Here is a 19,175-nt window from a genome sequence, read left to right as displayed (position 1 = left end):
CAGTGTCACAAAACAGTTTGTATAAAAATTGTTAAATGGGAACCTAATTTGCTGTGTAAACTTTTCACGTGAAACACAATAAAATATTATTTCAAAACACACACACACACAAGAAGAGGGGTCTCATCTTACCCTTCCTGGTATTGTCCATAGTTCTAGCACAGTCCTACATACATAGTAGCTAGTTATCAGTAAATATTTGTTGAATGAATAAGTGAGTGGAAATAATCAAATCTTCCTACTGAAAGAGGGGCACATTTTCTATTTGCATTTTATCTGAAATCAGAAGTAGATTCTTCAGAGAGTTTTAAACCACCCACCCTTTTAAGTGTGTATTTTAAGTACCCAGCACTAAACAAGGCCCTAGCTGAGATGAAGACATTTTCCCAAACTATAATTACTTTGTGTATATGTGAAAGCATTGTTTTTCCCCAGTGTGAAATTGCTATACAATTCTCGTTGCAGGCACTTAAGCACTTCCTGAAATGCCCAAGCTCAGAAGATAATGTGGCAATAGAAATGGCAATTGAAACTGTAAGTAAACTCTTTAGTGAGACTTTTAAGAACGTTGTTGTTGTTAGGTGCCGTCGAATCGGTTCCGACTCATGGCAACCCTATACACGATAGAACGAAACACTGCCCAGTCCTGGGCCATCCTTACAATTGTTGTTATGATTGAGCTCATTGTTGAAGCCACTGTGTCAGTCCACCTCGTTGAGGATCTTCCTCTTTTCTGCTGACCCTGTACTCTGCCAAGCATGATGTCTTTCACCAGTGACTGATCCCTCCTGACAACACGTCCAAAGTACGTAAGACGCAGTCTCGCCATCCTTGCTTCTAAGGAGCATTTTGGTTGTACTTCTTCTAAGACAGATTTGTTCTTTCTTTTGGCAGTCCCTGGTATATTCAATATTCTTCGCCAACACAATTCAAGGGCATCAATTCTTCTTCGGTCTTCCTTATTCATTGTCCAGCTTTCACATGCATATGATGCAATTGAAAATACCTTGGCTTGGGTCACCTTAGTCTTCAAGGTGACATCTTTGCTCTTCAACACTTTAAAGAGATCCTTTCCAGCAGATTTACCCAATGCAATGCATTTTTTGATTTCTTGACTGATGCTTCCATGGCTGTTGATTGTGGATCCAAGTAAAATGAAATCCTTGATAACTTCAATCTTTTCTCCGTTTATCATGATGTTGCTCATTGGTCCAGTTGTGAGGATTTTTGTTTTATGTTGAGGTGCAATCTGTACTGAAGCCTGTGGTCTTTGATCTTCGTTAGTAAATGCTTCAAGTCCTCTTCACTTTCAGCAAGCAAGATTGTGTCATCTGCATAACGCAGGTTGTTAATGAGTCTTCCTCCAGTCCTGATGCCCCATTCTTCTTCTAGTCCAGCTTCTCGGATTAGCTCAGCATACAGATTGAATAGGTGCGGTGAAAGAATACAGCCCTGATGCACACCTTTCCTGACTTTCAACCAATCAGGATCCCCTTGTTCTGCCCGAACAACTGCCTCTTAATCTATGTAAAGGTTCCTCATGAGCACAATTAAGTGTTCTGGAATTCCTATACTTCGCAATATTATCCATAATTTGTTATGATCCACGCAGTCGAATACCTTTGCATAGTCAATAAAACACAGGTAAACATCCTTCTGGTATTCTCTGCTTTCAGCCAGGATCCATCTGACATTAGCAATGATATCCCTGGTTTCACGTCCTCTTCTGAAACCAGCCTGAATTTCTGGCAGTTCCCTGTCAATATACTGCGGTAGCCATTTTTGAATGATCTTCAGCAAAATTTTGCTTGCATGTGATATTAATGATATTGTTCTATAATTTCCACATTTGGTTGGATCACCTTTCTTGGGAATAGGCATAAATATGGATCTCTTCCAGTCAGTTGGTCAGGAAGCTGTCTTCCATATTTCTTGGCATAGATGAGTAAGCACCTCCAGTGCTGCATCTGTTTGTTGAAACATCTCAATTGATATTCCATCAATTCCTGGAGCTTTGTTTTTCACCAATGCCTTCAGAGCAGCTTGGACTTCTTCCTACACTACCATTGGTTCCTGATCATATGCCACCTCTTGAAATGGTTGAACATCGACTAATTCTTTTTGGTATAATGACTCTGTGTATTCCTTCCATCTTCTTTTGATGCTTCCTGCATCATTTAATATTTTCCCCATAGAATCCTTCACTGTTGCAACTCGAGGCTTGAATTTTTTCTTCAGTTCTTTCAGCTTGAGAAATGCTGAGTGTGTTCTTCTCTTTTCGTTTTTCATCTCCAGCTCTTTGCATGTGTCATTATAATACTTTGTCTTCTCTAGCCGCCCTTTGAAATCTTCTGTTCAGTTCTTTTACTTCATCAATTCTTCCTTTTGCTTCAGCTGCTCAGCATTCGAGAGCAAGTTTCAGTGTCTCCTCTGACATCCATCTTGGTCTTTTCTTTCTTTCCTGTCTTTTCAATGACTTCTTGCTTTCTTTATGTATGATGTCCTTGATGTCATTCCACAACTCATCTGGTCTTCGGTCACTAGTGTTCAGTGTGTCAAATCTGTTCTTCAAAGCTTAATAAAAGTTAATAAAAAAAAAAAAATCTGTTCTTCAGATGGTCTCTAAATTCAGGTGGGATGTACTCAAGGTCATATTTTGGCTCTCGTGGACTTGCTCTGATTTTCTTCAGTTTCAGCTTGAACTTGCATATGAGCAATTGATGGTCTGTTCCACAGTCGGCCCCTGGCCTTGTTCTGACTGGTGATATCGAGCTTTTCCATTGTCCCTTTCCACAGATGTAGTCAATTTGATTTCTTTGTGTTCCATCTGGCAAGGTCCATGTGTATAGTTGCAGTTTATGTTGGTGAAAGAAGGTAGTTGCAATGAAGAAGTCGTTGGTCTTGCAAAATTCTATCATTTGATCTCCAGCATTGTTTCTATCACCAAGGCCATATTTTCCAACTTCTGATCCTTCTTTGTTTCCAACTTTCGTATTTCAATCACCAGTAATTATCAATGCATCTTGATTGCATGTTCGATCAATTTCAGACTGCAGCAGCTGATAAAAATCTTCTGTTTCTTCATCTTTGGCCCTAGTGGTTGATGCATAAATTTGAATAATAGTCATATTAACTGGTCTTCCTTGTAGGTGTGTGGATATTATCCTATCACTGACAGCGTTATACTTAAGGATAGATCTTGAAATGTTATTTTTGATGATGAATGCAACACCATTCCTCTCAAGTTGTCATTCCCAGCATAGTAGACTATATGATTGTCCGATTCAAAATGGCCAGTACCAGTCCATTTCAGCTCACTGATGCCTAGGATATTGATGTTTATGCATTCCATTTCATTTTTGATAATTTCCAATTTTCCTGGATTCATACTTCGTACATTCCAGGTTCCAATTATTAATGGATGTTTGCAGCTGTTTCTTCTCATTTTGAGTCACGCCACATCAGTGAATGAAGGTCCCGAAAGGTTTACTCCATCCATGTCATTAAGGTCAACTCTACTTTGAGGAGGCAGCTCTTCCTCAGTCATCTTTCGAGTGCCTTACAACCTGGGGGGCTCATCTTCCAGCACTATATCAGATGATGTTCCGCTGCTATTCATAAGGTTTTCACTGGCTAATGCTTTTCAGAAGTAGACTGCCAGGTCCTTCTTCCTAGTCTGTCTTAGTCTGGAAGCTCAGCTGAAACCTGTCCTCCATGGGCGACCCTGCTGGTATCTGAATACCAGTGGCATAGCTTCCAGCATCACAGCAACACGCGAGCCCCCACAGTACAACAAACTGACAGGCACGTGGGGGACTTTTAAGAATACAAATTTTTTTTTACTTTTTGAAGTTTCCAAACATATACAAAAGTGGAGCAGACATTATAAGACTCCCGTGTGCCCATCTTCAAACTTCAACACTTTACAACACATGGCCAATCTTATTTTATTAATACCATACCTTATATCCCTGTTTCCCTGGACTATTTCAAAACAGATCACAGTGTCATTTCACTTTATTTGTGGATTCAGTATTGATCTCTAAAAGATAAGGATCTTTGGGTTGTTGTTTTAGAAGTGTAAATTACGTACGATAAAGTGTATAAATCCTAAGTATGTTGTTGTCTTTATTTGCCATCGAGTCAGTTTTGACTCATAGCAACCCAGGTGTCCAGAGCACATCTGCTCCATAGAGTTTTCAAGGCTGTGACCTTTTGGAAGCAGATCGCCAGGCCTGTCTTCAGAGGTGCCTCTGAGTGTGTTCAAACCGCCAAATAAGTTTGGTTAATAGTCAAATGCTTAACTATGTATGCCACCCATCAAGCAATCCTAAGTATACAGCTCAATTAATTTTTTCATACATATATATATACACTGTTGTAATCACCACCCAGATTAAGACATAGAACATTTTCCCTGAACATGTCCTCATGTTACTTCCCAGTTGGCACCCCTCACCAAGAGCAACCAAAATTCTGACTTGTCTTTATAGATTGATTTTGCCTTTTTATGAACTTCGTATAAATGAAATCATGCGTATGTACACTTTTGTGCCTCATTTCCTTCAGTCAGCACTATGTCTGCAAATCCATCTATTACTGTGTGTATCAGCAGTTCATTCTGTAATATTCCATTGTATGACAATACCACAGTTTATTTACCCATTCTTCTGTTAATAGACATTTAATTTGTCTCCAGTTTGGGCCTATTATGAATAAAACTGTCATGAACATTCTAGTTCATGTCTTTTGATGGATATAAGCACTCATTTTATTAGGTATATACCCAGACGTGGAATTATTAGATCATAGAGTATATGTGGAAACCTTGGTGGCATAGTGGTTAAGTGCTACGGCTGCTAACTAAAGGGTCGGCAGTTCGAATCCGCCAGGCACTCCTTGGAAACTCTGTGGGGCAGTTCTGCTCTGTCCTATAGGGTTGCTATGAGTCGGAATCGACTTGATGGTATTGGGTTTGGTTTTTGTTGGTTTAGAGTATATGTATATTTAGCAGTAGTAAGTACCACCAAACATTTTTTCATTTATACTCCCACTGGCAATGTCAGGAGCCCTGGGGGTACAGCGGTTAAAAGCTTGCCTGTTAACCAAAAGGTCAGCAGTTTGAATCCACCAGCCGCCTTTGGAAATCCGATGGGGCAATTCTACTCTGTCCTGTAGGGTCACTATGAGTCAGAATCGACTCAAAGACAATGATTTTGTTTGTTTGTTTTAGCAATGTAAGAGTTTTAGTTCTCATCTTTACCAATGCTTATCAGTCTATTTCATTCTAACTATTCTGGTGGATGTGTAATGGTATCTCATGATGGTTTAATTTGCATTTTTCTAATGACTAATGATATTGAGAGACTTTTTATATGTCTATTGACCACTTGAATGTCCTCTTTTGTGAAGTGCCTTTCAAGTCTTTTTTCCATGTTTAATTGGGTCATACAATCTTATTCTTACTGATTTTTAGGATTGCATTATATATTCTGGATACAAATCATTTGTTAGATATATGCATTGTGAAAATCTATCAAGCTGTGGCTTGGCTTTTCATTCTTTAGTGGTGTTTTGATGAACAGAAATTCTTAAGTTTTAAAAAAGTCCAATTTGTGAATCTTTTATTTTATCGTTAGTGCTTTTTAGTCCTGTTTAAGAAATCTTAGTCTATCCCATGGTCATGAAGATATTCTGTATTCTCTTCCAGAAGTTTGATTGTTGTGGCTTTCTCACTTAGGCTTATGCCCATCCTGAATTAATTTTTGTGTATGGCATTAAGTCAAGGACCTTTCTTTCCCATATGGCTATCCAGTTGACCCAGCACCATTTATCAAAAAGACCATCCTTTCCACGCTGACTTAATGTGGAATTTTTGTCATAGATGAAATGACTGAATATGCTTGAGTCTGTTTTTACATTCTTTATTCTCTTTCATTGATTAATTTATCTATCCTTCTGCTAATAAACTGTCTTAATTATTATAGCTTTACAATAAGTCTTGAAGTCAAGTAGTATACATTTGCCATGTTTTTTCTTTTTCTTCATTATTAACTTGATTTTTAGGTCTTTTGCACTTTGATTTTACATATAAATTTTAGAACCAGCTTGTAAATTTGCACACATACACACAAAGCTCCTGGGATTTTGATTGGGATTGTATTGAATCTGTAGATCAATTTTAGAGATAACCGACACCTTAATGATGTTGAATTTTTCAAATCATGGACGTGGTATATCCCTCCATTTGTTTGGATCTACTTTAATTTCTCCAATAATAACATTTTGTAGTTTTCAGTATAAAGAGATCTTGTACATCTTTTGTTAGATTTATTCTTAGGTCTTTGATGGTTTTTTTGTGCTAATGTAAATGATATTTTTAAATTTCATATTCCACATTTGTTGCTATAGTATAGAAAAACATTTGATTTTTGTATATTTACCTCATATCCTATACTTTTACTAAACTTATAATAATTTATTTGTGGGTATCTACAAATATAATCTTATTTCATACTTTCCAATCATTTTGCCTTTTGTTTCTTTTTCTTGCCTAATTACTGGCTAGGACCTCCAGTACAATTTTGAATGGAAGCAATGATAGTGGACATTCTTGTTTTATTCACGAACTTGGCAGGAAAACATTCAGTATTTGACCATTAAGTGTTTGATGTTAGCTTTAGGTTTTTTTTAAGATGCCTTTTATCAGGTTAAGGACACAGCCTTCTGTTCTTTGCTGGGCATTTTTATTATGAACAGTTGAATGTTATAGGATACTTCTTCTGCATCTATTGAGACAGTGACTTTTAGGTTTTTTACACATCTACGATACCATTATCACACATAAAAAAAATTAACAGTAATTTTTTATTGAGATATAATTCATAGGCCATAAAATTCACCCTTTTACAGTGTACAATTCAGTGGTTTTTACTATATTCACGAAGTCGTGACCCATCCACACTATCTAATTGCATAACATTTTCATCACCCAAAAAAGAAACCCTGTGCCTAGTCACTCCCCATTCCCCTTCCTCCCCAGCCCCTGGCAATCACTGTTCTTTCTCTAGGGATTTGTCTATTCTAGACATTTCATATAAATGGAATCACACTATCTGTGGTCTCTTATATCTGGTTTCTTTCACTTAGCGTAATGTTTTCAAGGTTCATCCATATTGTAGCATGTATCTATACTTCACTCCTTTTTGTAGTTGAATAATGTTTTGTTGTATGGATATACTCCATTTTATTTATCCATTCATCAATTGATGGACATTTAGGGTTTTTCCACTTTTTGGCAATTATGAATAATACTGCTATGAACATTGGTGTACAAGTTTTTGTGTGTGGACATAAGTTTTCATTTCTCTTAGTTTTATACCTATGAGTAGAATTGCTGGGTCATATGGTAACTATACGTTTAACTTGCAGCTGCACCATTTTATATTCCCACCAGCTATGTATAAGGTTCCAGTTTTTCTAGTGGTTTCTTGATGTCATCAAATACCTAGTTCAGATATCCCCAATTATCACATAAATTCCTTTTTATAGTATATTAGTTAGTGCACACCAGAATCCAAAGAAGGTCCATGCATTACATTTGATTTGTATGTCTCTTAAGTCTCTTTTAATATAGAGGGGTATCTTCTCTCACCCGTCTTCCTCCACCCTCCCTCTCTCCCTCCTTCTGCTTGTGATTTATTTATTAAGGAACTGGATCCTTTATCCCAAGGAATTTCTAACATTTAGATTTAGCTGATTGCATCCTTGCCGTTATCATTTCTTTCTCTATCCCCTGCATTTCCCACGAACTAGTAGTTAACTCTAGAGGCTTGATCAAACTTAAGTTTGATTTTTTTGAAAAAACAGATGCATAGATGGTGCCGTGTACTTCTTACTCATCACATCAATAGGCACATAATTTCCAGTTGTCTCGCTTTGATAACATTGGGTTGATCATTGGGTTCAGGTGTTGTCAGCCTGATCCAGCTGTTATAAAATTCCCCATCAAACTTTCACATAATGATTTCAGCAGCCATCTATGATTATTACCTAAATCCATTATTTCATTAGGGCTTGAAAAATGCTGGTATTCTGTCATTCCTTTTGCATTTATTAGCTGTGATTCTTACATACAGTAGAATTATGTTTTCCGCATTAGCTATTTGGGTACCCTAAGATACAGGAAAGATAAGGTAAATACTAGATTCTTTCCCTTTGTTTACCAGTTTTCAGACTAATGGGTTGGTTCCCTAGCATTCTCCAAAGATGACTAATGAATTAGGGTGCTTTTGTTTTTAATATTGTTATGAACTCATAGATTTTTAGCATATTGGGTGTATTTCAATCCATTGCGGTTAATGGTCTTTTTGAGTCCCAAATTGTACCTTTATATTGACTCTTATTTCCCTTTGACACAACCCAATTCATCTGTGATGGCTTCTTTGCTCTCTGGTACAATAATGTGTTACAGGTTCCATTCCTTGCCCCAGACCTGGAATCAGCCATTTCTCTAAGAAGTCCTGGCTCTTTTTAGTGAGAAATGTTATTTTAAGACCACAATTTGGGTACTAGGAAAACTCACTGCTACTAAGGTGATCACTGTTTTTAGGCCTTTTCGGTAAAAATGTTAACAAATCAATTGTGACATAAAAATTAGTTTCCTAAAAATATCTGGATGTTGAAACTACAGTAGAGTTATTAAGGAATGGAAATTATTTTCCAGCCATTCACAAAAGACTATTGTAAAATGATCTCTTATTCTTTGCTTTTCTCTGCATATCAAAAACATTTTCTAAGAACTACTTCCTCTAAGAAGCCAGAATTAAGATTGCCAACAGCTCCCAAGACTACATCTCTCATCTTTCCTACCAAAGAAAGACTAGGACTCTGTTCCTATAGTCCATAAGGGCTGATTTTGTTGGTTGTCCATTCCAGGACCAATCAACTGGTGGCCACAGTGATAGAATAGCATGACTGGGCGAACTGGGTCTATTTCAATCCCTAGACCAAAATCTTTGGCCATGGAGATAGGGTCATCTAGGACATGCAAGTCCTACTAGACCCTATGGTTGAAATGGAGGTAGGAGCATTTCTCAGAAGAACTGAATGTGTATCAGGCAAAACGATGGATGTCACTTATAGCTCTCAGAGCTTTCTCCTTTTATTGCTGTTTTTTAATCCCACAGAATCTACTTCTATTTGTTTTGCCATATAATGTGGCATTTTATTAAGATCAGTGACATGTAGTCTACAAAACCAGTATATTTGCATTTATTATTCATTCCTGGGATTACTTCATTCATTCAGACAAGTCCATTCTGAACTTGACTACTGGATGAATTTTTCTCAAGTCCGGTTAAAACCAGAAAAACCAAACCTATTGCCATTGATTCCGACTCATAGCAACCCTATAGGACAGGGTAGAACTACCCCATAAAGTTGCCAAGGAGCATCTGGTGGATTTGAACTGCCGACCTTTTGGTTAGCAGCTGTAGCACTTAATATTCTTCAGCTGCAAGGTGTTTAGTGGCTCCCTACTGCCTCCACAATTTGTTCCCAAGCTACTATTAGTGGATCACAGAATCTTAGATCTCCCAGGAGGTGATCCAGTCTAACCCACATTATTGGACTAATGAGGAAATCGAGCTCCCAGAAGATAATATGACCAACCTGAAGAAATAGAAAGTAATAGAGCTGGGAATAACACCTAAGTCTTTTTCCAACCAAGTTGCCAATTACACTCCTGCGGTCATTACCCTCCAACCCCCATATGTCAGTTTTTCATACTGTGGGGGCTTGTGTGTTGACATGATGCCGGAAGCTTTGCTTCCAGTATTCAAATAACCACCAGGGTCACCCATGGTGAACATTGTCTGATATAGTGCCGGAAAACAAGCCCCTCAGGTTGGAAGGCACTCAAAATATGACTGCAGAAGAGCTGCTTCCTCAATAGAGTTGACATTAATGAAGTGGACGGAGTCAAGCTTTTGGGACCTTTGTTTGCTTATGTGACACAACTCAAAATGAGAGCAACAGCTGCAAACATCCATTAATAATCAGAAAGTGGAATGTACAAAGTAAGAATCTAGGAAAATTGGAAATTGTCAAAAATAAAATGGAATCCATAAACATTGGTATCCTAGGCATTAGTGAGCTGAAATGGACTGGTATCGGCTGCTTTGAATCAGGAAATCATATAGTCTACTATGCCAGGAGTGACAACTTAAAGAGGAATGGTGTTGCGTTCATCGTCAGAAAGAACATTTCAAGATCTATCCTGAAGTACAATGCTGTCAGTGATAGGATAATATCCATACGCCTACAAGGCAGACCAGTTAATATAACTTTTTCAAATTTACGCACCAACCACTAAGGCCAAAAATTAAGAAATGGAATATTTTTACCAACTTCTACACTCTGAAATTGATCAAACATGCAGTCAGGCTGCATTGATAATTACTGGTGATTGGAATGTGAAAGAAAGTTGGAGACAAAGAAGGATTGATGGTTGGAAAATCTGGCCTTGGATATAGAAAGGATGCCGGAGATCGCACGATAGAATTTTGCAAGAACAACAACCTCTTCATTGCAAATAGCTTTTTTCACCAACATAAACGGCTACTATGCACGTGAACCTCACCAAATAGAATACACGGTAATCAAATCGACTACATCTGTGGAAAGAGATGATGGAAAAGCTCAATATCATCAGTCAGAACAAGGCCAGGAGCTGACTGTGGAACAGACTGTCAATTGCTCATATGCAAGTTCAAGTTGAAACTGAAGAAAATTGGAACAAGTCCAGGAGAGCCAAAGTACAACCTTGAGCATATCCCACCTGAATTTAGAGACCATCTCAAGAATAGATGTGATGCATTGAACACCAATGACCGAAGATCAGACAAGTTGTGGAATGACATCAAGGACATCATACATAAAGACAGCAAGAGACCATTAAAAAGACAAGAAAGAAAGAAAAGACCAAAATGGATGTCAGAGGAGACTCTGAAACTTGCTCTTTAACATCCAGCAGTTAAGGTAAAAGGAAGAAATGACAAAAGAGCTGAATAGAAGATTTCAAAGGGTGGTTCAAGAAGACTAAAGTATTATGATGACATACGCAAAGACCTGGAGTTAGAAAACCAAAAGGGAAGAACACATGGGGCGTTTCTCAAGCTGAAAGAACTGAAGAAAAAATTCAAGCCTTGAGTTGCAATATTGAAGGATTCTACCAGGAAAATATTAAGTGACCCAGGAACCATTAAAAGAAGATGGAAGGAATACACAGAGTCACTATACCAAAAAGAATTGGTTGATGTTCAGGCATTTCAGGAGGTAGCATATGATCAGGACCTGATGGTACTGAAGGAAGAAGTCCAAGCTGCACTGAAGGCATTGGTGACAAACAAGGCCCCAGGATTTGATGGAATACCAATTGAGATGTTTCAGCAAACAAAAGCAGCACTGTAAGTGCGCACTCCTCTATGCCAAGAAATTTGAAAGACAGCTGCCTGGCCAGCCGACTGGAAGAGATCCATTTTATGCCTATTCCCAAGAAAGATGATCCAACTGAAAGCAGAAATTATCGAACAGTATCATATTATCACACACAAGTAAAATTTTGCTGAAGATCGTTCAAAAGTGGCTACAAAAAAAAAAAGTGGCTACAACAGTATATTGTCAGGGAACAGCCAGAAATTCAAGATGGATTCAGAAGAGAGGGCATAGAACCAGGGATATCATTGCTGATGTCAAATGGATTCTGGCTGCAAACAGAGAATACCAAAAAGATGTTTACCTGTGTTTTATTGACTATGCAGAGGCATTCGACTATGTGGATCATAACAAATTATGGATAACATTGCTAATAATGGGAATTCCAGAACACTTAATTGTGCTTATGTACAATTAAGTACAACCTGTACATAGATCAAGATGTCATTCAAACAGAACAAAAGGATACTATGTGGTTTAAAGTCAGGAAAGGTGTGTGTCAGGGTTGTACCTTTTCAACTACTTATTCAACCTGTATGCTGAACAAATAATCTGAGAAGCTGGACTACATGAAGAAGAATGGGGCATCAAGATTGGAAGAAGGCTCATCGACAACCTGCAATATGCAGATGACACAACCTTGCTTGCTGAAACTGAAGAGGACTTGAAGCACTTACTGATGAAGATCAAAGTCCACAGCCTTCAGAATGGATTACACCTCAACATAAAGAAAACAAAAATCCTCACAACTGGTCCACTAAGCAACATCATGATAAACAGAGAAAAGACTGAAGTTGTCAAGGATTTCATTGTACTTGGATCCACAGTCAACACCCATGGAAGCAGCAGCAGGAAATCCAGAGACACATTGCATTGGGCAGATCTGTTGCAAAAGACCTCTTTAAAGTGTTGAAAACAAAGATAGCACCTTGAAAACAAAGGTGGGTCTGACCCAAGCCACAAGGTATTTTTAATCATGCTCATATGCATGCGAAAGCTAGACAATGAATAAAGGAGACCGAAGAACAATTGACGCCTTTGAACTGTGGTGTTGGCGAAGAATATTGAATATACCATGGACTGCCAAAAGAACGAACAAATCTGACTTGGAAGAAGTACAACCAGAATGCTCCTTAGAAGCAAGGATAGTGAGACTGTGTCTCACATACTTTGGACATGTTATCAGGAGGGATCAGTCCCTAGAGAAAGACATCAGGCTTGATAAAGTAGAGGGCCAGTGAAAAAGAGGAAAACCCTCAATGTGATGGCTGCACAATGGGCTTAAGCATAATAGTGATTGTGAGGATGGTGAAAGACTGGGCGTTGTTTTGTTCTGTTGTACATAGGGTAGCTATGAGTTGGAACTGACGAAACAGCACCTAACAACAACAGGTCAGTATCCTATGCTGCAACTAAACTGGCCACATACTTCTCCTTTAATGGTTTTCCCTCCTTTATTCCTTCATTCTTGCTTACCTTAAACCTTAGAAGGAACACTCCTCCCTGTTGCATCTCTGCCTTTCAAACTCCTACACAACATGCAAGACCCACTTCACATGCCACTTCTTTATGCAGCCTTTCCTGAAATTCATCTTCCTTAGAACCCCTGTAAGTACTTTTACCTTACTTACCACAACAGTTAACCCCTTCAGATTAAAAGCTCCTCAAGATAAAGGACCATCTCTTTATACACTGAAGTATCTAGTATTTAGCACATTGTGGGGACTCAATAAAATATTTGTCGAATTGGACACATCCCCAGCTCAATGAAAGCATTATACAAGTGATTCAAGTCTCCTTCTCAATCCTCCATTTCTTTTTTTCCGTTGTACCTTGAGACCCCTTCCCTGCAAAAAAAAATCACTTTTACTTATGACTTGCTCTTTCTCACAGTCTGTGCACTCATTAGCCTGATGATTCTCAACCAGAAGGCATACCTCTTAATTAATTGAGAACATCTTCAGAGTGTTGACACTTCACCCACCCTGTCCCATTCTTCACACCTCAAGGTTCTGAAACTGGGGACCGTTTAGAGAAAGTTTACCTACACCACTTCATAAACTTTCTCTAAAAGGTCCCCAGTTAGCTCTTACTTACTAACTACAGAAGTCTTTTTCTCAGTCTTCACACTACTCCATGTTGTAGCAGCATTTTACACTATTATACGACATCTTTCTTGAAATTTTTACTCCCTTAGAACACTGCTGTTTCTGGTTCTCCAACTACTGCTCAGATGGTCCCTTCTCAGCCTCCTTCACTGGCTTCTCTCCGTCTTAAATGTAAGTTTCCTCAGCATTGTATCCCCAGCCTTCTAGTGATTTTAATTTTGAGTTGCCACATCTATTCCCTACTCAGTCTCCTTTCCACCTACCTTAACACTGGGTGTGCTCAACTCTCCCTGGTGGCAGCTGCCGTTATTGCTAGTAATAAAAATAATCCCAGTGACCAAAAAACCAAACCCAGTGCCCTCAAGTCGATTCCAACTCATAACGACCGTATAGGACAGAGTAGAACTGTCCCATAGAGTTTCCAAGGAGTGCCTGGCCGATTCGAACTGCCCACCCTTTGGTTAGCAGCCGTAGCACTTAACCACTATGCCACCAGGGTTTCCAATAAAAATAATAGTGAGCTCTAATTGCGTGCTTACTCTGCCAGTAGGTTTGCCACATTTGCATGGGACATACTTGCACTAAAAATTAATTGTTGCTTCTCTGAAATTCAAATTTAACTGGCTGTCCTATATTTTTATTTGCTAAATCTGGGAACCCTATCTGCCTGGCACCAGTCTAAACCCTTTATGTGTATTAGCTTATTTAATTCTCACAACGATTTTGTGGGGTAGGTACTGTTATTATCCTCACTGAGGCCCCAAGAGTAACCTGCTCAAGATAACACAGGTGCCAAACCGTGTCACTAACATTTGACCTAAGGTGGGCAGACTCTAGAACCCATGCTTTTAACCATTTTTCTGTACTGGCTTCTTCACCCAAACTCATCCACAAAAGCCACCATATAATGAACTCTGTTCTTTCTCAGTCCCAGTATCCCTTCCTTATAGAATGGCAAGAGCAGAGGCCACACAGATTCCTACAACCTTAGCTTTCTTATACTCGCACCTCCCAGTCACTGAGGTGTATAGAAACTCTGTAGCCCCAAGCCTCTCCACACCACAGGTTCACCGTGATCACCTCTACGCTCAAGTCTATCTCCTGCTGATCTCATCCTTCCTCTACTGTGCAAAGGCCTCCCAAACGCCTGCTTATACCTTTCCTGAGATATAACAAGCTAGACCATGTGTTGCTCTGTCCCTCGTGACACAACAACTGTTGTTGTTAGGTGCTCTCGAGTCAGTTCTGACTCATAGTGACCCTATGCACGACAGAATGAAACATGGCCCAGTCCAACGCCATCCTCACAATTGTTGCTATGCTTGAGCCCATTGTTGCAGCCACTGTGTCAGTGCATCTCATTGAGGGCCTTCTTTTTTGATGACCCTCTACTTTACAAAGTGTGATGTCCTTGTCCAGGGACCGATCCCTCCTGATAACGTGTACAAAGTATGTGAGATGTAGTCTCACCATCCTTGCTTCTAAGCAGCGTTCTGGTTATACTCCTTCCAAGACAGATTTGTTCGTTCTTTTGGCAGTCCATGGTATATTCAATGTTCTTCACCTATACCACAATTCAAAGACATCAATTCTTCTTAGGTCTTCCTTATTCATTGTCCAGCTTTCACATGCATGTGAGGTGACTGGAAACACCATGGCTTGGGTCAGGCGCACCTTAGTCCTCAAGGTGACGTCTTTGCTTTTTAACACTTTAAAGAGACCTCTTGCAGCAGATTTGTGCAATGCAGTGTGTCTTCTGATTTCTTGACTGCTGCTTCCATGGGTGTTGATTATGGATCCAAGTAAAGTGAAATCCTTGACAACCTCAGTCTTTCCTCCATCTACATGATGTTGCTTATTGGTCCAGTTGTAATCCTTTTCTTTATGTTGAGGTATAGTCCACACTGGAGACTGTATCCTTGGTATGACAATACGACAAAGGACAGGACTGCTCTGTTCAGTGTCCTCCCCTTGAGCTCCAGTGGTGCTCTGGGCTCACCTCTTTTTTTATAAACATAAGACTTTTTTTTAATTATATTTTTGGTGAAAGTTAACACGGCAAATTAGGTTCACATTTAACAATTTCTATGCATATTGTTCAGTGTTATTGGTTACATGTTTTAGAATGTGTCAGCATTCTCATTTTCATTCTGGATGTTCTGTTTCCATTAGCCTGGCATCCGTCTCCCTACTCCCACCTTCTCATCTTTGCCTTAGGGTAAATGTTGACCTTTTGGTCTCGTATAGGTCATTATTTAAAAGGAGCACATTACTTACGGGTGCTGTTATTTATTTTATGAGTCAATCTAGTATTTGGCTGAAAGGTGACCTCTGGGAGTGGGTTCAGTTCCAAAGTCAAAGGGTATCTCAGGGTAATAGTCCCGGGGGATCATCTAGTCTCTACTGGTCCGGTAATTCTGGCTTTTTTTTAGGAATTTGAGCTTCTACATTTTTGTTCCATTTTCTCCGGGGCCATTTATTCTAGACGTAAGTCTTTGAACTTTGTCAGTAATTCCCTGCTGTCTCCCCTGAATTCCTCATCTCACACATTTTATTCCTACTAACTAAAACTGGTACATTTCCATTCTGCAATATACTACCTTTTTTTTTTTTTCTCTCTCTCTCTGATCAATATCACCCAACATTCTAATGGCTTAAATGCTCACCTTTAAGAAGACGATTCTCAAGTCTAGCTCTCCAGGCCATGGCCCTTTCCAGAGCTCCAACCCCCATTTCCCAAGGCCTCCCCGCTTCTGGGCGCCTGTGGCTGTAACATTCATCTCTTTCTGCTTTATATTATGTGTCGCTGTGTGCATGTGCGTCTCCTCAGGAGGCCACTGGAGATGAGGGTACTCGGTAGCTTATTGTTGTATAAGGCCCAGTTCCTGTGCTTGAGGGGCTATATTCTCTAGGTTTCATTGTCAGTTATCTTACAAAAGTTTTTATTAAAACACCCAAGAAATAAATTTTCTATGTGTGTAAAAAATACAGTAGTTTGATACAATAACTGAGAAAAACTATAGCTTCTGAGGATGAATTTTTATCAGTGGAGATTCTACAAATGAATGAAGAAAGATCTGAGCTTAGATCATGTTTCAGGTACTTTACTATAGGTACTTTTACATATATACATTTTTTTTTTTTTTTTTCGTTAGCAGAAGGTTATTTGTCTTTTCCTCTTGTTAGGTTTAAGATGCTGATTTGTTGTTTTCTTTCTTATTAAACAGGTTGGTCAGGCCAAAGATGAACTGCTGACCAGCCAACTGATAGACTACCTTATGGGGGAGAGTGATGGCATGCCAAAGGTACTAAACATGTTTACTTCATTTGGACGTTTAGTATCTCAGTTACGGTTTTACTGTTTTCTGCCCTGTTCTTAACTGTTTGGCTTTTGCATCATGGCCTTGTACATTTTTACCTCTGAAAGCAACCTTAGAATTCATCTAGTCAGACCCTGAGTTTTAGGGGCTGTTGGGGTACATTTACTCCTTACAGTTGGCATCACCACCTGTGAAACAGCCAAGCCCCTTCTAGGAAACAGTGTCTACCACAATTTTGCTCAGATGTAACAGTTTTATTTATTCTAGAGATTATAAAAAATGACTATTGAAACTATATAACAGGGTTGGTACTAATTCCCAACAGTGTGCATTTTGTTCACATTTCAAAAATTATGGTAATTAACAAAGTAATACTTGTTAACAAAAAAAATTAGATGCCAAGGTCCCTGGGTAGTGCAAACAGTTTGTACTCAGCTGGTAACCAAAAAGTTGGCAGTTCAAACCTACCCAGCAGCACCATGGAAGAAACAGGCCTGACAATCTGCTTCTGTAAAGATTACAGCCAAGAAAGCCCTATGGAGCCGTTCTACTCTGTAACAGCTGGCATCTCAAATCAACAAGTCACAAATCGACAACAAACCAACAAGAACAAAAATAAATTTAAAAATTAGATGCCTGAAATCATATTAAGCATAAAAGTAATTCTCTGTAAATATACAGCAGAAATAAATCTTTAAGAGCATATTTTCACAATACATAACCCGCTGTGGGTTCCCAAAGATACCAGTCTTCTCTCGGTCACACACCTTTGGGAGCACTGTGGAATTTTTTCTCCCTTTTTGCTTCGGTGTTCGAGGATTATCTCCTTGTGAAGGAACTTCAATCACAGATTGGAGAAATGGTGATGACAGAATGTCACAACTGGAGAAGGTTTTGGCAATCCCAGAGTCCATTTCCTTCACTTATGTATGAAGTCACTGAGATGGAGAGAGGCTAAGTTAACCTTCCAAAGGCCACAGGCCTTTGAACTGTTCTAAATAACCTCACAATATGTCCACTTATCTCAATAATCTAGAAACAAGCATCAAGTATGTGAAATAGTCTAAAGTTAGAGGGAAGAGGGATGGAAAATGGTGAAAGGCCAATCAAAACTTTGTAGATCAGAAAGAATTTGTATAGATGTAAAAACTTTTGAGAATTTGTGAAGTTGGTGCATTGTTAAGGATACATTTCTTTTTTAAGCACACAAGAGATGCTGTCTGGAGTAGTCATTAGGAACACAGACCCTGAAACCAGAATCCCTTGGTTCACATCCTGGCTCTGCCCCTCCCTAGTTCTGTTTGAGCTTCCCCATTTATGAAATGAGGATAATAATAGTACCTTCCTCCTAGGGTGGTCATGAGGATTTAAATAAGTTATTATTTCTCAAGTACTTAGAACAGTACTTAGAATCTGGCACACATTAAACGCTGAATAAGTGTTTGAGAAACTAATTCTTTTTTCATTGGTATTTTTAAAAATACTATCAGTTACTGGCAGGTGAATGTGATTCTAACTGAAATACAAAATGTCAAGTGTTTCTCCCTTTAGCTATGTGATGATGAAAGTGATTATTTCTCTGTTTATATGTCAGGATGCCAAGTATCTGTTCCGCTTGTACATGGCTCTGAAACAATACCGGGAGGCTGCTCGGACTGCCATTATAATTGCCAGAGAAGAGCAGTCTTCAGGTAGGTCCCTAATGTTCGTGTTTTTCTCCCCAAACAGGCAGTAGAATCAGGCCCCCCACCCTTCTCTGCCCAGGAGAGAGTGGCCGGTTTCTGATCTAGGTTTGCTGTGAATCCAAAAGCCTAGAGGGATGACTACGTCTAGGTTTCTGAGAAGTAAAACAGTTCAGCATCATGGATCTTCTCTTGTTAGGTAGTTTCCTCTGGTCCTTCAAGGCCTCTTGCAGTATCTGTCTCCTGGGCAGTGACTTTCCTGGCCTCTCCAGCCTGCAGCCTCCCTTCTACAAACTCACCCGTGTATTTGGTTTTAGCGATCTAAGAGATGTTAGCAGACGGAAGATAAATATGTGATACTATTATCGATCTAGTTCTTTATAATACATAGGGTCTATTTATAGACTTGCCAGAATGGTTCGTTCATTTATATGCTCTGTAAATATTTACTAAGTCAGTTAATTACTCTGTTATCTTCCCTAATTTTTGTAAGCTGATTCTCTTAGATATTCATGAATATACAACACAGCTTTGGACAAGGTGGAATTAAATAAGTCATAACTTTATTC

The 19,175-nt window shown here is 39.0% G+C and overlaps 1 protein-coding gene across 3 annotated transcripts in view; it reads left to right on the top strand.

The window, feature by feature from the left end:
• Window positions 1-19,175, top strand: part of WDR19 (WD repeat domain 19) — a 92,440-nt gene that overhangs the window by 62,677 nt on the left and 10,588 nt on the right. For all 3 annotated transcript variants that reach the window (XM_023549798.2, XM_010591417.3, XM_023549799.2), the window contains 3 exons: window positions 466-534; window positions 16,832-16,909; window positions 18,519-18,615. In XM_023549798.2, the coding sequence (XP_023405566.2) occupies window positions 466-534; window positions 16,832-16,909; window positions 18,519-18,615 (244 nt within the window). The remainder of the gene's footprint in view (window positions 1-465; window positions 535-16,831; window positions 16,910-18,518; window positions 18,616-19,175) is intronic.

This window comes from Loxodonta africana, chromosome 5, assembly GCF_030014295.1.
Source record: "Loxodonta africana isolate mLoxAfr1 chromosome 5, mLoxAfr1.hap2, whole genome shotgun sequence".
Lineage (NCBI taxonomy): Eukaryota > Metazoa > Chordata > Mammalia > Proboscidea > Elephantidae > Loxodonta > Loxodonta africana.
This window is presented reverse-complemented; position numbering and strand designations above follow the sequence as displayed.